Here is a 23,936-nt window from a genome sequence, read left to right on the forward strand (position 1 = left end):
AAGAAATGGGTCTCTAATGAAACAGACCATTATTCATAGGAGCCCTCTAATCCCATTATATATGGTGGTTTAAAACATACAAATCCTTGTATATATGTTAAAATTATGCAAGTTACCTCTATACCTTTTGAAAACTTACCTTTATCCCGCTTGGCTGATTCTTAAACTCACACATGATTTCTGACTATAGCTGAAAAACGAGAAAGAGTGCAGTTGTCTAGGGAAAATAGAGGTTCGAAGATAACAGGGCAAATGCTCCTTCAAGTGCAGAACACATCTCATTTTAGTTGCAACCTCATTACACTGAGCAGGTATTTCTATTGCTTTTCGTGTGACAGAAGTATGTGGCCTATCATTTCCTTTGGTATTTCAAAAGAAATGAAGGTTGGGGTCTTGAACAAATGGTTTCAGTGGTTCTTACGTTTCCACAGTTTCTGCTCATTCATATATCAAAATTGGGGGAAAGTAATAAGACTTCCTGGATGACAGAGAGGATGACATGAGCTTCTGAGAATTAGTGTGTTTCAGCCTGGATATCTTTGCTCTGTAGGCTCCATGGAGAAACAGCAGAAAGCTGTCTACCTTTTGTTATAATACCACTCAAGGCCAATGACACCATTTGGGGCAATATCTATTATTTAAAAGCTTTATATTGAGACAAAAATATGGTTCATTATAGCTTTCCAGAATACTGACTTAAATATAGACTTTTGAATACACAGTCACCATATGTACCACTATTCCCCAAAGAAAAGCAGTTGCAGTTCCAAACAAGTCATGGATAAATAATATTCTCAAACACAACCCTGTTCATCCATCAGGACATTCCCAATATGGGAGAATGCCCAAGGAAAGGAGAAGGGATCATATAAGTGCTCACAGAGTCAGTCTGTAGAGGTACTCTGTCTTTCTTTTTCCAGTATTCACAATTACAAACTGCCTAAGAAAATCTTCTCTGAGAAATGGTTCAGAGGGCTGCCTTCCTCATAACTAACTCTTGGGAAGACCTAAAAAAAATGAGAGAGAAAAAAGGGGGGCTTTCCTTTGTGGCTCTTTCTTAGATGTCAGAGAGTAGGTGACTGGGCCATATTGAATGAAGAGGAAATCAGCCTTCCACCCTGCCTGGGTTTCCTTACCTGGCTACAGCAGTCAGAGTTATCATAATGGCTTGGAAAACTGCCTCCAGTTGAACTTAGCTCTAGAGTGATACAATTTATTCACTCCATGACTTTGAGCAAGTTGTTGACCCTGATGCCTCAGGTTTGCATCTGTGAGACAGAGATTGAGAGGACGTGTGATGAAGCATAGCAGGAACACATTTTGCTCAATAAATGCTATTTATCACACACATACTCCATGAACTGTGTTTCTAGACTGTGTATGCTTAGTTTGGAAACACATAAGATTCCACTCTAGGGCATAGGGAGAATAGATTTGATGTGACTCAACCCATTACTTTGGATGAGAACTTCGTTGAAAGTCAGGTGGTTCTCCTGATTCAGGGTTTTCTTTCCATTATTTCAGCTATGGTTCCTTCTTTTTATTCTCAGGGCTCAAACCAGAGTACTTTAGTTTACCATGTTTCCCTCCAGAGTATGTTTGATGGGAAACAGTACTCATGACACTTTGGTTTTTGCTTATATGTCAAAGTGGTCTGAATCTTCAGATTGATTATTCCATAGGGTTGCACCTGCTCCTTATAATGTTTAATATCTATAGTTTATCCTCACATATACAAGAGGATATTTATTCCTTGACCTGGCTTTTAAAGAATCTAACTGTAATATAGTTTTCATTTTTGGAGATGTATGTACTAACAGATTAGTGCCCATGCCTGCAGATCTTAATGTTTAGTGATGGCAGTCAACTTATCAAGGTTGTTTCACAATAAATCAGTACCAAGATAGGCCACACTGTCTTGTGAGTTATTAATATAGAACTATAATAGAAGGAAAGGGAGAATGTCCTACAGACAGGCTAAAGAATACACTAAGGACTGAGGATCAGGAGTTTTTGTGTTCCTGTTTTCCTATTAGTGATAAATAACCTAGAGCAATTTTTTTTTTTTTTTTTTTTTGGTTTATACAGCCGGTTGGCAAAATTTTTTGGCTCACCTAGCAGACTGAGTCAGATGAAACACTGAAACCCGTAACATAATGCCCAGCATTGGATCCTGGTGATGCATTTTTAAGAAAAGTGAAATTTCACTAGTACAAGCACTGTCCATTCTCTAGGCTCCTACCCATTTAATTGCAGCCGCTATAGAGGATAAAAGATATTAGAGCTTCAAATTTCTTTTCCATGAGTGGGAATTACCCATTCCTGTGCTTTCTCATTTGGTTCTCCTTTGTGGCCCACTATCCCCAAGCTTTCTCATTTAGTCCCTCTTGTGGTCTGAAGCAAACATTCAAAAGCTTTCTACTGGACTGGAATCAAAAGCACAGGTTTGATAATTTTTATTTCTGTTGTTTTGTTTTTATGTTAAAACAGTGACATGGGTCATCTGAGAGCCAGGCCTCATATTTGGCCTCCTTGGTCTGGTGCTAGTGTAAACATAATTCATGGCCTTAGAACCTACCTATCATCCTGTATTCTAGCATTTAACAAATACATAGCACTTACTATAAACAGAATCTGTCTTGGGCCAGGGGAATAAACCAAAAAGCAAGTCAAATCCTGTCCTTTTGAAGCTTAGATTCTTTTTTGGAGATAAACCAAATAGTGTTCAGGGTAAGTCCAGTGATATAAACAAAACAGGAGCTCCACTGAAGGGAAGGCTTTAGTTTGAAACATCACTCCTAGGGAAGAACTTATAGAGCAAAAAAAAAAAAAAAAAAAAAAAAAAAAAAAAAAAAAAAAAACACCAGAGGTTTCCAAAGTCTTCTAGAAGGAACAGTAAATGTGGAGAGAGTAAAATAGGGAACTTGAAGGGCAGCTAAGATTAGATCAGTGGGGCTGGATCAGGGAAGGCCAGGAAAGAGCCACAAGAAGCCACATGGAAAAAAACAGGGAAAGCTGCAGGTCAAGCAAAACCTTCCCAGTCAGATAAGAACATCAGCTCTTTTTCTAGGAGATGAGACACCACCGGAGAGTCTTTAACAAAGGTGTGGTATTGTTGAATGTAGGGTTCATTGGAATCACTCTTGCTGCTTTGCTGAGAATGGAATATGGGGACAACAGTAGAATGAGAAGGTGATGACGTCTGCTACTAGAGACTAGTGGTGGAGATGGTAGAGTGCCCCATTACTTTTTTCTGAAACAATCTATTTGTTGTTTTATTTTTGTTTGTTTCTTTACCAATAACATATTACCTTAGAATCCTTTGTTTTTTAATAGTTTGTTGGTATTCAATGTGTCAACTTTCCCTGCATAGTCACTCAGCATTTAACTGGGATGTGTCCTGAGAAATATATTGCTGGGCAGTTTTTTACTGTGTGCTATTGGAGTATATGTATGCAAACTTAAGAAATCCACATGTCACAGCAATAGAATCTTGTGGGATCACCATGATGTTAGTGATTCTCTGATATGGAAATGTTACCATCCAGTGCAGGACAATATATCTTACTTGGTGGTATTATCATATATGGATGAAATATGGACTTGTGGGAAATTTAATTAAATCACCAGGGTTTTGGTTTTTGTTTGGTTGGTTTGGTTTAGTTTTGTCCCCTTTCAATTATCCCAGGGGTGAATTAAGGGAAAGCTCTGCCTCACCGTTTTTGTTTTGTTTTGTTTTATCAGAATCTTGCTTGGAATTCTGCACATGTACTTTCTTTGTCTGTTATTGCCTCTTTTAATAGTTGATCTTCTGAAAGTATGTCTCCCCAGCCCTAGTTTCACTCAAAAAAGACATGAAGTCCCCATTTCACATACCCCACCCCCACATCACACTCCCAATATACAGTCACAGAGTATGGGAACTGAATGAGTACTGTTTGAGTTCTTTTTCTTTTTCCACATGTACATAAGTATATATCTTCAGAAAAAAAGTTTTATTTTTGTAACTTAGAGATGATAATCATGTTAAAAAGACTATGCAAAACACAGTCTCCCTTTTGGAAATAATGAAACGCCAAAACAGTAATGTGTTTAATGACATAATCATGGCATGCATGGTACTCTGTCACAGGTTATTGATTAGGTTCATATATAAGGTTAACTGTTAGGGTGAGTTCATTCAGGTTTATTCCCATCTTATACCTCCTGAGGATGCAGCCCATGAAGAGAGCATTGCTAAGATTCATCCTGTATTTGTCAAATTCTCATTACGAGCCTCGGAGGGACATTGCATTATAGGCACAGTGTCTGATTTTCAAATTGAAAATTTGGACTCATAATGAACAAGCAGTGGTTTTGCTGAGCAGATATTAGGACAGAATGCATGGCATGTTGTCTTGGAAAATCAGATACAGGATGTGGCTGAGACAGTGAGTGCTACAGAGAGGCAAAATCTCTATTCTCCTTCACATGACCCTTAAAACCTTGATGTGTACACAGTAATAAAGAATGGGATAAGCATGTGGTTACAGGCATTTTCAACACACATTAATACCATTGTAGCTCTTGATTATAGACTTATTTGACATGAACTTTTTAAGAAGTCTCTTTCTTACTAATGTAGGATTTAAGCCATCATCTTCTCACAAGGCCAGTCCCATGAGGAGTGGAAGCCCAGGAAGTGGTTTGTCCCACAAGTCTTCCTTCAGTGGTGGTTGGCTCCCTGCCAATGTCACTAAGCCTTTTAGTACTGCTAGCACTCATGTGGCCTCTTTGTGTGTTAAGCTGCACCAACAGATTTTAAAAACAAGTGACCAACTTAGGAGTTTTGTGGGGGAGGTGTACCATAGAAAGAATTCCCCCAACATTAAGCTTCTGCCACTTTAACCACTACAGCTGGTCCTAGATTCTAAGTACATAAATCTCCTTGTAAGTGGCTTTGTTAGCTCCAATTCCTAGTTCATCTGTATGATTTCTATTTACATATCTGGGTCATCATGAAGCCAGAGGTGTGAGCTCATTCTGGACAGTCTTAGGCTCATTTTTACACTCCTGGGTGTTTCTGGACAGTTGAAGATGAGCAATACACTCTCTATTAGAACAGGTCAAATGACTAAGACCTCTTTTCAACTTTTGCAAGTACTCATCAGTGCTTATTAATAAAAAAGAATCATGGCACATAGCTCACAATGAGCTACCCTTGACATTCCTCCCTAATGTTTCCAGTTCACCCCTTCAGGTTAAATACAGAGCTGGCTCAGTCCAGGTCCTTGGCATATGCAGTTAGCAATCCACAAAACAGTTAGCTTGATCTTGGCTGGTCTATCTGTCTGTCTGTCTACCTTCCTGCCTGCCTTCCTTCCTTTCTCCTTTTCTTCCACCTTTTACTGGAAATAGATTTTTTTTCTCACATAATATACCCTCATTACAATTTTCCCTCCCTTTACTCCTCCCAATCCCTCCCTATTATCTCTCCCATTCAGATCCATCCCCTTTCCATCTTTCATCAACAAACAATGTGGCTTCTAAGGAACAATAATAAAAATAAGATAAAATAAAATAAAATTCACACATTGGTATAGGACAAAACAAACAAGCAGAAGGAAAAAGGCCCAAGAGAAGGCACCAGAAACAGAGACCCACTCATTTGTACAGTCAGGAATTCCACAAAAATAACAAAACAAACAAAAAAAACCCACTAAATTGGAATCCATAATAGATACACAAAGTACCTTATGGTAAAGACAGAAGAAAATACAAATAAAATAGAATAAAAATAATAATGTAAAATTAAAAGGAAAAACATCCCCACAGAACATGATGAGACAAGAAGTCTCCAAAGATGCCACTGAGTCCATTTTTCTGTTGGCCATCTACTATTGGGCATGCTGCCTGCCCTTAAAAAAACAGTTTCTTCTTCCAGTGAGACTCCCTTGGAGGAGACTAAATTTGTATTTGCAAGTAGATGTCAATAAGAGATAGCTTCAGGGATAGGGATGGTGCATGTGTCTATTGCTTTCCTGTCTGGAACCTCAGTGGTCCTGTGCATGCTACCTCAAACTGTGAGTTCACACGTGCTTTGAGGTTTGGAGGAGAAGGTACGCATGATCCACTGGAGATGGGGATCAAAGAGAAAGGAGACCATAGCAGATGCTCTGCTGCAGAGCTGGGGATGAGACTGGGAGATTAGATTTGGAGGAGAAGGGTGAGATGTGTAGATCTGCAGTTAGCCTGCCCACTTCCCTGGCTAAGGTGGCCTGAGGGCTCCCAGGGAAAGCCTGCTGGAGTTCAGCACTAAGATAAAACAGTGAATTGAGGGAAGAAAGTTTAGAGAGGAAATCTTTGTGTTCCACTGGAGGTGGTCAGGGAGGCCTCAGCAAGTGGTCTGGTACAGAGCTGAGGATAAGGCAGGCGATAGAATTTGGAAAAGATAAGGAAGAGGTGAAGATCTGTAACTGATCTACCTGCTTCTATAACTAGATTGGCCAATGGTCCCCAGGGAATGCCTGCTGGAGTTGGAGACTGAAATAAAGTATTAGATAGCAGGGGAGGGGTTTTCAAGGGGGAAGGTCTGTGTGATCATGGGAAATGGGATGGGGAGAAGTAGAACCTGTAGCAGGTGTTCTGCTATAGAGATGGCAGAGATGAAACTTTTGGATTGGATTTGGAGGAACTGGAAGAGAGGTAAAAGTCTGCAATCAGCCTACTTGCTTCCTTGGCTGGAGAGCAAGTTTTGCCCCATTGAGGACCTTTGAACACTTCAAAGAAGAGTAAAAACAAACACAAAAGCAAAACAAACACTATAAGGGACCATGCAGATGTCACTGGGTCTAGTTTTGTGACTTTATAGATGACAAACTAAGGCACATATGTGCATCTTGACTAATGCAAGCTGATGGCTGCAACTTAAAAAAAAGATAATTAGAAAAAGAAACATAGTTTGCTAGTCTTACAACATGCCTGGAGCCATTTCCTGTGAAATGATCACCTGCTTCAGTAAGCACATGAGAAGTCTATGCTGGACGCACATCCAGAACTGAATTTCCAACTCTGTAGTGTCTTTTAAAGCTCTTTCATATTTTCAAAAGGATTTGTAACCTATTAAGAAATCTGCTCTATAGACGTTGGCTATATGGTCACTGGTAAAATCAAAATAGTAGTTAGAAATTGTGACTGATTATTCTATTGTTCTAGAAATTTGAAGTCTATTGAACTGGTATAGATATAGTGATATCGTATATTTTAATGCAAAATATAGTCTTAGTGGGCTGTAGTGGTTTGAATGACAATGCCCCCCATAGGGTCATATGGTCATATGTTTAAATAATTGGTCCCCATTTTGGTAGAACCGTTTGGGAAGGATTAGGAAGGTATAGCCTCATTGGCAGATACGTGTCACTGGGGCACTGGGGATCATTTCTTTCCTTTCCCAGTTAGTTCTCTGTCTCTGTCTCTGTCTGTCTCTCTCTCTGTGTGTGTGTGTGTGTGTGTGTGCGCGTGCGTGCATGCGAGTGTGTGTGTTTCTCCCTCTTTGCCTCGTACCGCTCCAGTGCCATGCCTGCCTGCCTGTCTGCTGCCATGTTCCCTGCCATGATGGTCATGGACTCTAACCCTTTAGAACTGCAAGCTCCCGATAAACTTTCTTCAATAAATTGCCTTGGTCACAGTGACTCTTAACAGCAATAAAAGAAAATTATAAAAAAGACACAGGCTTTTCAGAATGTATAAGGAAAAAGTACCACAGCTGCTATTGGACATCCCTGGAAATTAGAGAACTATGCTGGTGTTTTGTTTCCCACACACCTTTAAGATGGGAGGGATCCCTCACTTCCATAGCTTCTTTGCATATTGAGAGCCATATTTACAGGCATGGCTATTTGGTTCTGTTTCCTCTCACCATTTTCCATCTTCCAGCATTGTTTTCTAATGTTCTACCCCATGGCCTTCTTACTACTCTGCTCTTCTGTTTCCAGACAACATGATTCCCAAAGCCCTTCAACCATTACTGACTCATGAGCTCAAGCCCCATCTTTGAAATTGTCTCCTGAACACGGTACATATATGGCCTTTGGTCCTAGCAAGCCCCACAGAAATCAGAGCCTGGGCCACATGTGCTCTGGTCCTCTAACTCAGTTTGAACAAAGCAGCAATTAAGGTGTTCTCTTTTCTCTCAGGTCTCAGCTTCCCTGTTCCTTTCTAATGATAATGTGTCAGCCATGCAACATGTGCTTCCTTCCACATTTGTGTTATTGCATGCAAGCACATGAATGCATGGGTGTACATACACACATGCACATACTTACATGGACACAAGCATGCCTATGCTTGCACAAAGTAAAGCTGAAGAACTGAATTGGCCAAATAAACTTACTTAGAAAAATGTAGTGTGTAGTAGTATCTTATTGCTATTGAGATAACAACTATCTTCATGTAAAAAAAAAAAAAAAAAGCTATGTTTATGCCAAGAAGCATATGTATGTTGGGATATCAGCATATATGTAATTCAATGGATATTCATTTTCCTTCCCTCTCTTATCTAAGAACTTGATGGCTCACAGAAAGGTATCAACACAGAGCTTTCCATCTAGAAATGAACTGACTGGCTTATCCTGTGGCTAATGGTTTGTTGAGCACAAAGAGAACCGTATAAACTTTCTTTTGTTTATTTTCCAAAATTCACACATATAAATTTATTGTAGAGTTAGTAAGCACCCTACGTTTGAGACTCAGGTTTCTCAAATTGGAATGTTAGTACTTCACTGAAAAACTAGATCTATCTACATCGTGATCTTCCTGGAGAGGGAACTGAGACCCAGAAAGCCTTGGTGATCTGCTCAAACTTATAAAACTTCCTACAGAACTCCTAACCCTCTAGTAATACACTAGCATATACCTCCTTTTCAATACATTGAATCCTTTTTTGTTGCCTGTTCTCAAGTAAGTTTCCAAGCCCACTAGAAATCCTTATACATGCTAATTCTTAGTCACTTTAGTGTACTTGGTATACAAATACATAACTAGTTAACAAAAAAGCAAAGTTGTAAACATAACAGGCATACTTCTCAAAATTTAAAGAAAAATATCCTAAGATAATGGAGGCTTCTTGTTTCTCTGCTAGTCTGGTTCGTTTCAGTATACTCTAGAGTCCCCAAGGTCCCCAATGCTGCAGCAAACATACAAACACATTCACCTAAGAATTAAGTACAAGAATACTCTCTTGCCTACTTTTTCTCTTAAAATCTGACATGTGAGGGAACTGTATTTTAACTATTGATAACTGCCATAGGCTTTCTGCATCATACATATTTCTGAGTTACAGAGCCATGGGAGTGGAAGAAGGCTAGTGTACAATACCTCCGTATGTAGTAATATGAGAACAAATTAAGCTGCGGGATGTTCGAGCCATAGCTTTCACATAAAATGTGATCCAGCTGAGATTTCTGACTGCTGTCCCTTTGGTGTTTCTTTTTATTAGTGCTTGGATACCGTGCCTTCTATCCCATACAGCATCTTAGGACAGGGCTCTTAGATGTAGCTCCTACCCCTATAACACAATTCCCTGTCGCCCTTTTTAAATGTTCCTTAACTGCTGATGTGATAAATAGAAACTCGTGTCATCATTAGAGTTAATAGGCATGTTCATTCAGAAGGTAGAGCTCCCAAGCTAGGTATTAGGGACTTATGAGTGAAGGCTTGAGGACTTTAACCTTTCACACCCAAACCTTGCATAGCATGTGTACATATAGCATGTTGGTTGGGCAAATCTGCACTCTATGCACTGACAGAGAGGGAAGGTGTCACATGGCTCTGGACTCCTGAGAAAGATCAAGATGGTTCAGAATTGGCAAGGAACCTGCCCAGTATTATCTGGAATGACCTGATAGGAACAAGGAGAATGGCTTATGTCTGGTGCCTGCTTCCCATATATCCAGTTTATAATGAAAATGAAGCCTAGCAAGTCTCTTCCAGGAGCCTTTAGGAACACTGTGGCATATGGCCAAACCTCTCCATGACTCTGTTTCATTATAATTTTAAAGTAACATATGCTATTTTTTAATTCTTATCTACTGTTTGGGTCCTTTTTTCTCCTGTAGTAGATATTGAACTTAGATGTTCATTCATGCTGGAATGTATAACTGATATACCTTTTCTAATGCTACTAATATTGTTTTATTCAGCCTTGTTTCAGAGTCTTTATTAATAGATGCTCATGGTATTCTGTGCCTCATAAATTTGAGCTGTTTCCAGACATCTCCATTTCTCTTTCTCTTTGTGTCTCTCTGTGTCTCTGTGTCTCTGTCTCTCTTTCTCTGTGTGTGTTTGTGTGTGTGTTGCCTGTGGCTACCATTGTAGCCATCTAACACACTGCTAGCTGTCATATGTACCATGCCCAGGTCTTTCCCTTGCTGTTGAACATCTTAGAATTTAATGACTGTGGGATTATTTATAGACAATTTGAGAGTGGAAGATTGGTGATAGTCATCTTATTTTCCCTGCGCAGTCTGTTTGTTACTCCCCCAGTAACATAGGAGTTTCTGGTGGATAAAGACCATGTTTAAGTTCAGTTTGGCAGTGTGGCTAAGGAAACTGTTTGGTGTTAAGTGCTTTTTTAAAATGACCACCAGGTGTCAGCAGAGGATGTGAAACTCTTTGCAACATCTGCATTCTTGGTTTGAATTCACAGAAGCCTTTCCCATTGGCAGTCAGTCTCCACTGCCTCTCCCCCCACCAACTCCTTAAAATTAGTGTCAAATACTTCTTCCGCAATGCTGCACCATATTTTTACTCCTTTCTCACATAACATGTAATTCTGTTATGCACACTGACAAGGCAAGACAAGAGAGCTAGTACCATAACAAATCTCATACGCATTTTATCAAAGTTCAAGAGAAGCCTAAATATACAACACACAGTGTTAACACTACTTTATGCCTTTTCTTCTTTCAAAAAGTCATTTATCGTGCATGCGTGCGTGTGTGCGTGTGTGTGTGTGTGTATGTGTGTTTTGCCGGTTTTCTCAAGTTTCTCATCTTGCTTCTTCTTTCGGGGAGACTGAGAAATCTGAGATCTGAAATGTGGAAAATTGAGCTATGTGGTGGGATAAAACTGGGAAAATACTTAGCCTCAGTAGCGAAAGTAGTAGTATTTGAAAACTGTCACTTTTGAATAGGTCACGAAGCTATTTGTGAGTCGAAGGATATGACAACTGTGGGATTGGTGGGGACACAAAGCAACTCATGGCTTCACTAGTCACAATTGCTGAAGCCTGGAACATGCAAGGGGTGGAAAGTAGGGCCTAACACACAGCCCTGAGACTACTACCTTAAGTAAGGGCCTGATAAATGCACAGCCCTAGAGTTTAGACATGTTGTAAAGCTTTTAGTCAGAATGGTTGATGACATTTGACAAATAGCATTATAAACAATACCAAGAGATAAATATTCAGAGTCTTCTGTTGCTTTATAATGAGTAAAATATGAGGCAGCACATCAGTTGGGATTCAAAACTATGTAGAGTATTTTGACCATAGAGATTTGATGCTAATGGACAAGGAGAATATCCTTGTTCTTAAAAGGTTGTTCAGGATGGCCTTAAGACATGCTCTGCCCTCATATGCCACTGAAGAAAGGAGCCAACATTCTTTCTGGTAGCATGCCTAGCTCAGTGTCAGATGGGCACACACTGGAAGAATGTCTTTCAGAAGTGTCTTCATTAAGCAGCTTTTTTAAATAGCCCTTTATTGACTTGATTTCCAATTAATATAAAAACTGCATTCAGGATATGTAGGGGGCAGGACTAATTGCATATCAATCAATGTGCCTTTACTCTGTGACAGTTTTGGTTAATGGTCTCTGACATTTTTTTGCTGTTCAGGGAATCGGTCAGCAAGCACATCTTGCTTCGTGGAAGCCTTATTCTTGAACTATGGTCACATTGCTCTATGTCTATGATGGTTTGAATGTGAATGGCCCATTAATTTGGGTGTTATAATATTGTATATTTGTACTCCCTCTGTTGATAGAACTAGTTGGGAGGGATTAGGAGGTATGGTCTTGTTGGAGGAAGTGTGTCATTAGGACCAGGCTTTGAGGTTTCAAAATCCAATGCCATTTTTAATTGTCTCTCTTTACTTGTGCTATGGATCAGGATGTAAGTTGACAGCTACTGTTGAAGCACTGTCCTTCCATGCCCACTTTCATGCTCCCCATTATGATGGTCATGTCCTCCCTCTGGATCTATAAGTCCCCAGTAGACTCTTCTATAAGTTGCCTTGGTCATGGTCTCTCTTTCACAGCAAGAGAAGAGCAACAAAGCAAATGCTCATTCTTACCTCTTTTGCCAATAGCTTCATGCTGTCTTCTCCTCCTTTTGCAGATCACTGGGGTGATCCTGTTGGCTGTTGGAGTCTGGGGAAAGCTGACTTTGGGCACCTATATCTCTCTTATTGCTGAGAACTCCACAAATGCTCCCTATGTGCTCATCGGAACCGGCACCACTATCGTGGTTTTTGGCCTCTTTGGATGCTTTGCTACATGCCGTGGTAGCCCATGGATGCTGAAACTGGTAAGCATGTCTCAGAATAATGTGCTTTCTCAGTTATTTTTGTAAAGCCATAAATCCAAATGATGGTTAAGTAGCCCTTCTTGAAGACACACACACAAAAGAGGATTTCAATATTCATTGATTTTAACTTTACACCAGACTCTTAACTAATCCACCCTTCAACCCCAGACACAGCCTGGCACAGTAAACATAGTCCCAGCTTCCTGAGGTAGATTGACAAAGTACTGGCCATCAATTCCAGTGACAATTAATGTCTTCTTGGCATGATGCCCTGTGCCAGTCTTGAACTCTGGCTTGGAAATCTCCTCAAGCAATGTGCAGCTTTGGTGAGCAAGGGATAAGCAGCCTTCCATGACCAAGATCTCATTGCAACAGGCCTCTCTATGTCCTTAAGTTCTTGTCAAGCAAGGATGCCTGTGTATGCTTTTCTCTCCACATGCACTCTCTGGCCTGTTGCTATGGGAGTTGGTCTAAGCTACAAACTCACTTGAGTGCTAATGCAATAACAAGAATTGGCTTCTAAGACCACTGCCAAGGCCTGTACAGTAGTGTAGACAGAGCAATGATGTATTCTCAGGTAAAGACAGATTGTTGAAAGGCTCTTACTGTGTTGTTAGCAGAATTAGAATCTTATGGTCCTTCTTAGCCTTAATAACTAAAAAAAAAAATTACGAACAATAACAATTGATCCTATATGGAGGTCCAAAGAGGATGTCTGAATACAGAGATAGATGTCCTTTCTCCCACCCACCTTCTGATAGTTATCTTCCCTTGGAACTTTTGGGTAGATTGTTGGCTTTGTATATGACTCTCCAGAGTAATGATACTTCTGATGGAAGTTTCTATGAAGTTTAGGGAGACATTATGTACCTAGGGCATCATAACCTCATGCTTAATATTTTAGTGGTTGTGCTGTTTATTGAGAATTTTGCTAATATTTACAAAAATAAATATTTTTGACCCAATGCTTCCTTATAAATGCTTCCTTTTAAATTATCTGTCACTAAGAAGAGTTATTATGATCCTATGCATATTTTTATACTTATAAGTCATATGTACATATTATAGGTAAGTTATGTTTCATTGTGTAGTCCATCCAGATCATTATTTAGGATCATTACAAACATTCTGAACTTCTCTATTTCATTTTGATAAGTGAAGAAGCAAGCCATTAAGACATATGACTTGTTTGTAAGGAATGCATTCCTCTTCCTTTTGTCTGTTTTTCAAAGTCAGAAAAATGGGAAAAGCCTTCATAATGCAGAGTGCTGTGCAACATCCTTGAACTCAGATGTTTGCCTGGGTGAATACAAAGAGAGAGAAACAGACATAGAGAGAGTGTTCATGTTTCAAATTGGGAAGTGCAGGGAGAATAGATGAGAAACACTTGGGATTATTATTAGTAGTATCTTGTACTTGCTTTCTTAGGGGTTATACCATTCAGCACAGATGCAAGCATCCCCACAAGAACCTGCTGAGGGTACAATGTCCAAGGGTAACTAAAATAATGAAGAAGTACCTACTATTATATACATTCTGGTCTTTGCCAACACATAAAAGTGTGCACTTCCACATAAAGTGGGTTTGTAATCCCTTACTATGAGATGTGACCAAGAAAATGGAGACATTTGCGCAAATGCAAATTGGCAGCAGCACAGCTCTGCATCCTGGCCATGTTCATACATACCAACAGATAATGTACATATACTACTTTCTGAAAGCAGAACCAATACTAGCAAATGGAAATTGGAAGTAGGTAGACCTATGCCCAGGGGCAAAGAAGTTATTCCAGTAATTGGAGCACTTACAAAATAGAACTGGCAGAGCTGGTGTGGCAGCTCAGGCCTAAGGTCCATGCCCAGAACAGCAAAGAGTATAAAAAGGAAACAATAGTTACTTGCATAAATTGACTTTGCATGTGCTAGCTTGCCGTTAGGAAGAAATTGGTTGAAAAGTCTCCCAAACAGGGCAGAGCTATGTCCTGTGACCAGCAGAGCAGGTGTTTTGTTCTAGCGTAAATATTTTCATATTGAAAGTAGGTAGCACTTTGGATTGGATGTCCCTTTCAGGGTTCTCCTGATTAGTCAGAGCAGATAGGCACAGCGTCAGTGTCAACTGAACTCTCCTCAGCATCCACACCCCAAAATGTTTGGGCATATGAAAAAGATAGTTTTCTATGTTGATGCTCATGTGTGAAATTCCAAGGAAGTTATTTACATTTCTGAACTTTCTCTAGTGATAATAAGGAGTTATCTAATTGCCTTTAACAAAAAGATGCTCAACCTGAAAAAGTCCTCATTTTAAGGTTGTATCCCCTCGTGTGTGTGTGTGTGTGTGTGTGTGTGTGTGTGTGTGTCTGTCTGTCTGTCTATTTATGTCTCTGTTTCTGTGTGATAGGCAGGTTCTTTGTCTGTGTTTGTGTTTTCACATATTCATGGCAGTGCAAAGCCCACAGAGGTAAGAGACATTGGATGCCCTCAGAGCTGGAACTAGAAGCATGTGTGTGTGACCTGACATTGGTGCTATGAGCTGAACTTGGGTTCTCTAAAGAGTAGTATGTGCTCTTAACTGATGAACCGATTTTCCCAGCCCTTCTGAGCCCTCTTCTTAACCCTGCCTTGTAACTTTGTGCTTGCTTGCTCCATTTTCAGTATGCCATGTTCCTGTCCCTGGTGTTCCTGGCTGAGCTTGTAGCTGGCATTTCTGGATTTGTCTTTCGTCATGAGGTAAGTATACTTGGTGGTGGGCAACTCAGTTTAATAGGCTTTATGAAGAAGTGTTTTGAAAATGAATGGCATGTGTAAAGCGTGCATACGGGCTAGCTGGAAACTTCCCTCAAGCTCTTACATCCCTCATCGTAGATCCTTACTTGAGCCTTCTCTGCAGTTGTTTCATAAAGAAACAACTTCCAATATGGATTTAATATTCCTTTGAACGTAGCTATTTCCACAGAGCACACGTGTAACTCTGTAAGATTTCTGACACTGGAGTCAAGCTGAGATAATTGTCTTATTTATAAATACATGATTATACCACATAAAGACCAGGAACACGGTAATAGATAGGTGTGTGGTAATAGACGGCATAACGCCACATGGGCTGAGCAGTATTGTGACTGAGGCCCTGTTTTTGTATGCTGAGTGATATTCCCTGGGAGCCTGCCTTGTATATGTTCTATTCCTTTCCCTATTTTCCTGATTTTTCCCTTGACTGTGGGTAGTATCCCAAATGCCAAAGCTAAGCTCCAGAATCTGTGATGCTACATCTAGAGGTAGACTGCTCGTTCTTCCGATCAGATGAAGAGAAATGGATAAAGGCATGACCTCAAAAGCCCTGACAGAAGCACTCTTCTCACTTTTCAACATAGTTTCACAGTCTCATCGTGATCACAAATAAAGGTTGACTGTGGCTAAGTGTCAAAACTCACAGGGTGACAGTAGCTCACATTGGTACCATTTACTTGGACTGATGTTGCAAAAGAAGAAGACTGGATTTCCTACTGGGCAGTTACAGTTGTGTTTCTTGGGCATACGTCGTCAGGGCGACACAAGGCCTATTCTGTATACAACCCTCTACCCTGAGAGACAACACAGGAGTAAAATGAGGTGACAGATTTGGGTCTGGTAGCCACTTTGGCTTGTAGATAACTGCCTAATAGCTAGTGTCTATCTCTTACAGCTATCCCATGGACATTGCTTCCAGAATTTAGCAAGGAATATGCCTAATTTGGATAGTTACCATATTTCGCTTTAAACTTGCCACCAGATAATTATTACCACTTGCTCTTTTCCTAATTCAGAGGCATCTCATCAATTGGGTTAGTTTTACCATAAGCCATGTGACATAGTAGTATACATAATACCTCACCTTCTTAAGATTTTCAAAGGGATAGAACTTAAAAGTGATCCCAAAGGAAAATGTGCTCACTGACCAGGAGAAAGGATTTCATTATCTTTATACTAACAAGAACAACACTTGTCCTTTAGTCTCTTTTCTTTTGGCTTTGGTCATTACAGTTAAAGTGAGTGATGGCTTTTGTCTCACTCCAGTAAGGTAGACAGAGGTCACTTTGGAGCTGAAAACCTCAGTCTTACCATCCTGCTGGTGGCCTGTCTGTTACAATTCTATCTGCATAAAGTCAAAGAAGCCTATGGGAAGGAAGTTTGGTACGAATCAATTCAAAGAAAAATAACTAGAAAAACCATGCCTGAGGTTTGGCCAGTCACCCTTATGGCTCTTGCAGAAGTCACCTAGCGATTTCAGTGTGCCATCTGTCAGGCATGGTTTCCTCTAAATTGGTGGTTGAAACCAACTCTTTTTACTTTAAATTCCTCAGCTTTAGTTAGATCTTTAGTGATTTTTCTGAGTTCCTTTGTCTCAGAAAACAGGGTTTTCCCTCCCTAGTCAGCACTTCCTAAGAAAATTTCAGGGAAATGGTGCTGGGACAGAAACTGGTAGCAATCTGAGTCAGTTTTGGCACAGTGGACTGAAACTGTGTTCCCCTTTGTCTTCCATAGATCAAGGATACCTTCCTGAGGACTTACACGGATGCCATGCAGAACTACAATGGCAATGATGAGAGAAGCCGGGCAGTGGACCATGTTCAGCGCAGCGTAAGTTTCAGAGTTGAGAATGGAGCTTGCATATAATGGTCCGGGCTTAGAACTCTAGGCCTGCTAGGTTGGTAGGTTAGACCAGTTGCATATACTATTCATTCTCATTCTCTAACTTTTGGTCCAGTTCTGTTCTGAAGAGTTGTTTCTGAACATTTGTCCAGGCTTTGGTTTTCTAGGAGGTTAGCATCAAGAAGGCACACTGTTTTGTATTGGTAAAAGTGCTAAACATGCCAAGAATACCCCATTTGTCCTTAAAGTCTGAACCATTAGAAAGGAGCTAGGTGGTGGGTCTGTATCAGTCTAGCTAAAAGTTTATCCCTGAATGCTGGCTCTCTGGAATCAGGAGAGCAGCATCCACTTATTGCGTCCCAATAGTAAGGCTGGAGAGTGGACCAAACAAGAACTAAGGATCTGTCTGGGTATAGTCTGCAAAGGGGAAAATGTTTTTAAAATTTTTAAATAGTGAGATTTTAAATTTTATTTTGATGACATTTCAGACTCCAGGAAGGTCAAAAGTGTAAAGAACTATCCACTCAGATTTACCAATCAATAACATTATTATCTCATTTGCTTTCAAAATCTCTACATGAGAGATCAAAAACCTTTTCTAAGAAGGTAGAACTAGAAAATACTTTAGGCTATGGGGGAGGTCCTTATACTCTGTGTCACAACCAACTCTGCCACCATGGCACAAGAGGAGCGAGCCATGGGCAGTAGGCAATACATAAACAAGCAGGCATGGCCAGTTCTCAAACCCCTTTACAGAAACATGCAGGTAGTAGGCTATAGTTTACCAACAGCACTTTTCTATCTTGTATATAAATCATCCTCTCTAAGGTATTTATTGACTGATTTGTACACATTACCTGCCTATCAGAATTCAGGGTGGAATTAATGTATGTATTTAGTTGCACTCTTACATGATTGTGACATTTAGCAAGGGCAGATACCTGGTACTTCACTGTGTAGATGGTAAAAAAGCAAAAAATAATGCAGAACCAGCTTCCTTCTGTGAGCTCAGATGGGCACCAAGAAAAGGATGGATTGATGGTAGAGCTTGAGTCCATTTTTCCATGCCTTAAGGTAGGTGTGCTATATTGGAAGTCTGGCTGCTCTTTTTCTTAGAAAAGTTTCAGGGCAAGAAGCAAGGAGGCCACTGTGTTTGCTCAAGCACTCTCGAATTCATTTTGTTTCCCTGTTAACAGCTGAGCTGCTGTGGCGTGCAGAACTACACCAACTGGAGCAGCAGCCCCTACTTCCTGGACCACGGCATCCCCGCCAGTTGCTGCATGAATGAAACTGATTGTAACCCCCTGGATCTGCACAATCTGACTGTGGCCGCCACCAAAGTGAACCAGAAGGTATCTCTTCCTCCTAGCCCTAGTGGGACAGGCAGGTGCTGCAGGCTGAAATTAAGGCAAATAGGCAAGAAAGGGTAGTCTCGGAGGGAGCTGAACTTCTTTTTTGTGGGGCTTGCTTGTCTAGGAGAAGCACTTGAGGCTGCTCACTTCTGAAAGAGGAAGCTGTGCCTCCAATTGGTCTCACGTGGCTCTCCCACAGCAAGCAGCTAGCAGGCACAGCTATGAAGGGTTAGCAAATGGTTTCTGTTAACCTTGATGCCCGTGTCAGACAGAGAGGGTTTGCTTTCTTCTTTCTGGGTGCCTTTCTTCTACTTAATATACCATCGAAACATGAAATTATTCACAGCTGGGTGCCAGTCTTTAGCAGGAAGAAGGAAGTAGAGTTGACAGACAGCGTCTGCTTCTGCTGGGAGGGCGGCCTTTATTTTAGGGACTTCACTGTTGTAGGAAAAGAAATGAACAGCTCCAATTCAACTCACTGTCAACATCTTGATTCCCAAAGAAATGGTGAGAATAAAAAAAGGATGGGGGAAAGAGATGTGCAAGTCCATTCATAACACAAAGGGGAGACATGAACTTCCAATAGTCAGGGAGAAGGGAAATCGATCCTGGATTACACTTTTCAAAGAATACAATGAAGACATGGTACAGCTGTGTGGGAATACTATCAGCATTCTTAAACATTTAAAGAAGTGCCCTATATAAATAAAGGAGCAGAATGTACTGTTGGGTTTGCCTATAGTGAATCAGCCATGGGGCAAATTTTGTTCTCTTACCAAGAAAGCATTCTGTTCTCTAATATCTTCATAGTTCTGTGTTGTCTGGGCCACCTACTGAATAATTCATAAAGAGATGATGGCCATTCTATCCTCTCAAGATTAGAACATTATGAGGTCATTTCTGTATTTTACCCATTTTATATTGGGATCTGTAACAGGAATGCTGCAAGGTTTTTGCTGTTCTGGGAGCTCATTTTATCATTCTGAAACTTACTTTGCTGTTGGCATGATTCAGGTAGATTGGGTACTGACTATTACTCTCATAAGACTATGTCTGGCTTTTGCATGGGTAATCTCCACTGAGTAGCCAACTATATGTATCATTTTGCAGCCATTTTATGAAGTGTGCATCCATACTTAGCAAATAGACTTTGATTTATAGATGACAAGAAGTGATCTATGTGAGTGAGTGCTTTGGTTCATGTGGCTTGTGAAAATAACACCCATCAAATTTTGGTAAACATTTTTTTTCCACATAAACATTTTCCTTTGTGAAAATTAAGGATCTAGAAATCTGAATTCAGAAGTTAGACTCATTTTAAATTCTGAATCAAAACATTTTTGATTGTGGGATCTTGGTGAAGTTACTTAGCTTTTCTCGGGTTTGTTTTTCTCATCTATAAACTGTAGATTATAATAATTCTTGCTCTTGGAGTTAAGATGAGAAATTCATGAAAAACAAATTATCTAAAGCATAGTGCCAGGCACAGACTGAGGACATTCTAGGTATTAACTATGATGCAAATATGATGTCAGCAATGCTGAAATTACTTTAGTTTTTCCACAATGAACCTTATAGGGAATATCATCTGTTAGCCTCCGAAAAGTAGGCTAGGAGCTGGAGATATGGTTCTGATGTTAAGAGAGCTTGTTGCTCTTGAACGGGACAGGAATTCAGTCCCCAGCACTGAGGTTGGCTAACCCACACCTGCCTATAACTCCAGCTCCAGAGAACCTGACACCTCTTCTGGCTTCCACAGGCATGTGCACAAGTGAATTTCCACACAAACACACACACACACACACACACACACACACATTAAAAAACAAGGGGCCTATAGTGTATCTGTAATTTGTAAAATTATTTCTAGAAGAAAAGACGGATACCATTTATTTATTTATTTATTTATTTATTTATTCATTTTGCCATTTTGGTGACAGCCTATACTTTGACCTCACTCCCTATCCCTACTACAGTCCTAGTTTGTTGTTCCCCAAGTAACCCCAAAGACTTGGGAAAGTCATGCAACTGTACTCTGTCACTGTCTTTGTACTATCTAACCTGGACCCTGGGTAGAAAAGATGAATACAGCTGAAATGTGTCTGCTGAATTTCATTAGAATTTCTCACTTATTGACTACATAAAACTCTGGTACAAATTATTTCTCCCTTTGGCGTCTCGTAGATACCCATATCAAGTGGAAGATGAGAATGGAATGGAGACTGTAGTAGTAGGTGCTGATAAATATCAGCATCCTCCCCCTTCGGAGGACTTAATTATTTTCCCATTCTCAATCTATGGGATCCTGAAGTTGAGAATAAGCAGGTCATCCCTCTAGATCATTTGCTGTTTTGAATCCTACCCTCTGATAACTCTGAAGTATGAACTTTGACTTTTACTTACTAACCTGGGAAACCTCTATTATACAGATTCTGGGTTGGGAGCAGGTAGGAGGATGTGTGGACCATTACACAGGGTATTGCTTGTTTGACTTAGGACACAGGGTTTTCTTTTGCTAGTGAGATATGAAATGTCTGCAGGTTCAGTTAGCTAATTGCACTGGCTGAGCCCCTACCATAGGAAAGTCTTTCCAATTTGTAAGAACAAGAGGAAGAAGGACTGACTCTGCTTGGTAACTACAGAGATACCTCCAGAACATTTCTGGAACTTGCCTTCCCCACGTAGTTAAAGTCTGCCATGGCAGATGCTTTTCCATTGGCAACTGTTGATTTAGATACACCACGAGAGTGAGGAAATTAACCATTCTGTTTCTCAGTGTTTCCTAGGAGACTTAGCAGATCTCTAGATTTATCTTCTGCTTGACAGCCAGGCTTTCATATTAGGAAATTGAGAGAGATAGTTGTGGGTAGATAAGCTCACACTTTAGTACAGGACTTGAGGTTGAATGCAAACATGACCCATGGTTGTAGTAGCAAAGCAATTCTTGCATCTACAGAGCCGTGCTACTTGGAAAGTAGGCTTTAGGGCTGAATGACAAATAAGAGAAAATAAATCATTCTCATCTTTTCATTTTTGTTTACTCTATTATTGATAGTATGTATTAATCTGGTTTCTTACTTTTAGTAAAGCTAGGTAACTTTTTGTGGGTTTTTAGTTTTGTTTTTGTTGACAGAAGAGTAGTTCCTTTTCAAGGTTTAATGAGCATATGAAACATCTGGAGAGCTTGTTAAGATAAATTGTAATTCACTAAAAATATCAAAAAGGAATAACCTAAGTATGTGGCAGATGCTGGTTCCACAGGTCTGGGGTAGGACCTCCAGTTTGGCATTTCTCACAAGTTCCATGCTGCTTATTCAAGAACTACACATGGCGTAACAGGGAGAAGTATTTTTGTCACAGTTGAACTCATGTCTTGCAGTTACTTGTGTTTGTGATTTCTCCTACTAGCTGACAATGAATGAGCATATCAAAAATAAAATTACCCTTGAAATGTTCAAAAATAGAGCTGGGATGTGACTGTGATGGAGTACTTAGCGTGTGTGAAACCCAGTGTTACAGCCCTCTCACTGGAGAGACAAAAATCAACAACCCTCCCCCCCTCAAAAAAAAGTAGAAACTATACTCAGACTTTTAGAAATACAGGTTTGATTTAAGTGCAAAATTAAAGCCACGATGGAGGGAGCAGAAAAATCTCTGCCAACTAGTTTACAGACAAAAAAAAAAAAAAAAAATGGTCCCTGCTACTTCTGTTTGTGTGAGATGATCAGGCTTGTGGTTTTGTATTTAGAGTCAATCTAATGCTGATGTTATGGAGCTCACTCTCCAACTTGAACATCTATGTAGAGAAAGGCTGTGATGATAGCCAGCTTGGAGAAACACCATTTGGGAAAGTGTTAGAATAGCTGCTTATCTTCCTGCCTATTGCAGTCTTCCTAACCCATGTGTTTCTCCCTCCTGCTACCTTTTGGAAAGTAATGTGATTGATCATATTGCTAGTAAAAGTGAAATCAGAAAGCTTCTACAGGAAAGACTCAAATTGTATAACTCCCCATGAGCCAGCATGCACTTCCCTTCATATTTCTATCAGATAGTAAGGAGTATCTTTTGTAAATTGCTTTGAAACAATGTTATAACACTGCTCTAAGTTATTGTACCCTCTTTGTGTAAAGATGCTGTGAATATGATAGATCATTTAGAGAAGAAAGCTATAATTTTCACATGCTATGAGCTTTGTTAAACAAAATTGGAATTTAAAAATGAAGGACAATGGGGAGGGTGGTGGTGGTTGTTCAAATGTTTTTATGACTTAGAATGAACTTCCAGAAAAACAAGAACCACTTTGATTCTCTTCATTAAATGTCTCCATTTTTCACACAATTTGTGTATTCAAGTCACAGTCCTTTATTGGAAAAAACCCTGCATTCTTTGCTGAATAAGTCAACTCAGAAATAGGTTGATTTGTTTAGTTCCACATATATATACACATTTAAATACACACATGCATGCACATGTATATACACACACTTCTGGTCCTACTTTTTGATCTAAAAGTGAGGAGTCTAGTAATAATAGTCAACTTTTGCCTTCTTTATATTATGGAATATGCAAAACAAGTGGGTATTTCCTACCTGGACAAGGTTGATAAATATAATCTACCTCAACAACATTTTAATTTTAACGTTAAATTCTGTCAATTTCTCTATTTAATTATGGAATTTGAAGATTGTAGATGAAGAGAAAATTTACTTGGTCTTATGAATATGGTTAGTGACATTCTGAAAGGTAAAGTGACTTGATCAAGGTTACATAGTAAATGTTGACAAAGCTGAGTCTAGAATGTAGATTTTTGTTATTAAGAAAAAATTCTTAAGGGATTCCCTAGGAAAAACTCAAACTCTGTGAAATTTGCAGTTATTTGAATAATTTCCTCTGACCAAATGATTTCTCTTTTTCCAAGAGTTCATCATTTATTCACAAAATGAAAATGGCAGTGTTTGTTTTTGTTTTGAGACAAGATCTCACTGTCTAGCCCTGGCTATTGTAGAACTTGCTACATAAACCAACCCCCTGCCTTTACCTCCCAAATGCTGGGATTAAAGATGTCCACCACAATGAGCAGCCTAATGACTATGTTCATGAAATTTTCAGTTCAAAGTTTTGGAAAACTTGAATTTTGCATGTTTCCTTTTATGCCTCTACAGAATTTACTTCATAGAACTTTTGTATTTCTTGATAAATTTAATCCTACTAATGACATGTTCATAGGTGAAATTATGTCTGGAATTTCCCAAGTAATGTGTGTTGGGGAGGTCTCAGGGAGGTCTCAGTGGAACAAGATATATATCTGTATATCCATTAGGGGAACTCTCCTGTGCAGGTTTATTTTACTATACTCTATACTTGTTGTATGTTTCAATTCATTAGTTGGTTGGCT

At 39.7% G+C, this 23,936-nt stretch overlaps 1 protein-coding gene across 1 annotated transcript in view; it reads left to right on the top strand.

The window, feature by feature from the left end:
* Positions 1–23,936, top strand: part of Tspan7 (tetraspanin 7) — a 111,619-nt gene that overhangs the window by 81,813 nt on the left and 5,870 nt on the right. The window contains exons 2-5 of the mRNA XM_051177934.1: positions 12,376–12,564; positions 15,216–15,290; positions 17,082–17,177; positions 18,386–18,541. Coding sequence (XP_051033891.1) covers positions 12,376–12,564; positions 15,216–15,290; positions 17,082–17,177; positions 18,386–18,541 — 516 coding nt within the window. The remainder of the gene's footprint in view (positions 1–12,375; positions 12,565–15,215; positions 15,291–17,081; positions 17,178–18,385; positions 18,542–23,936) is intronic.

Source organism: Phodopus roborovskii, unplaced genomic scaffold, assembly GCF_943737965.1.
Source record: "Phodopus roborovskii unplaced genomic scaffold, PHOROB, whole genome shotgun sequence".
NCBI classification, from domain to species: domain Eukaryota; kingdom Metazoa; phylum Chordata; class Mammalia; order Rodentia; family Cricetidae; genus Phodopus; species Phodopus roborovskii.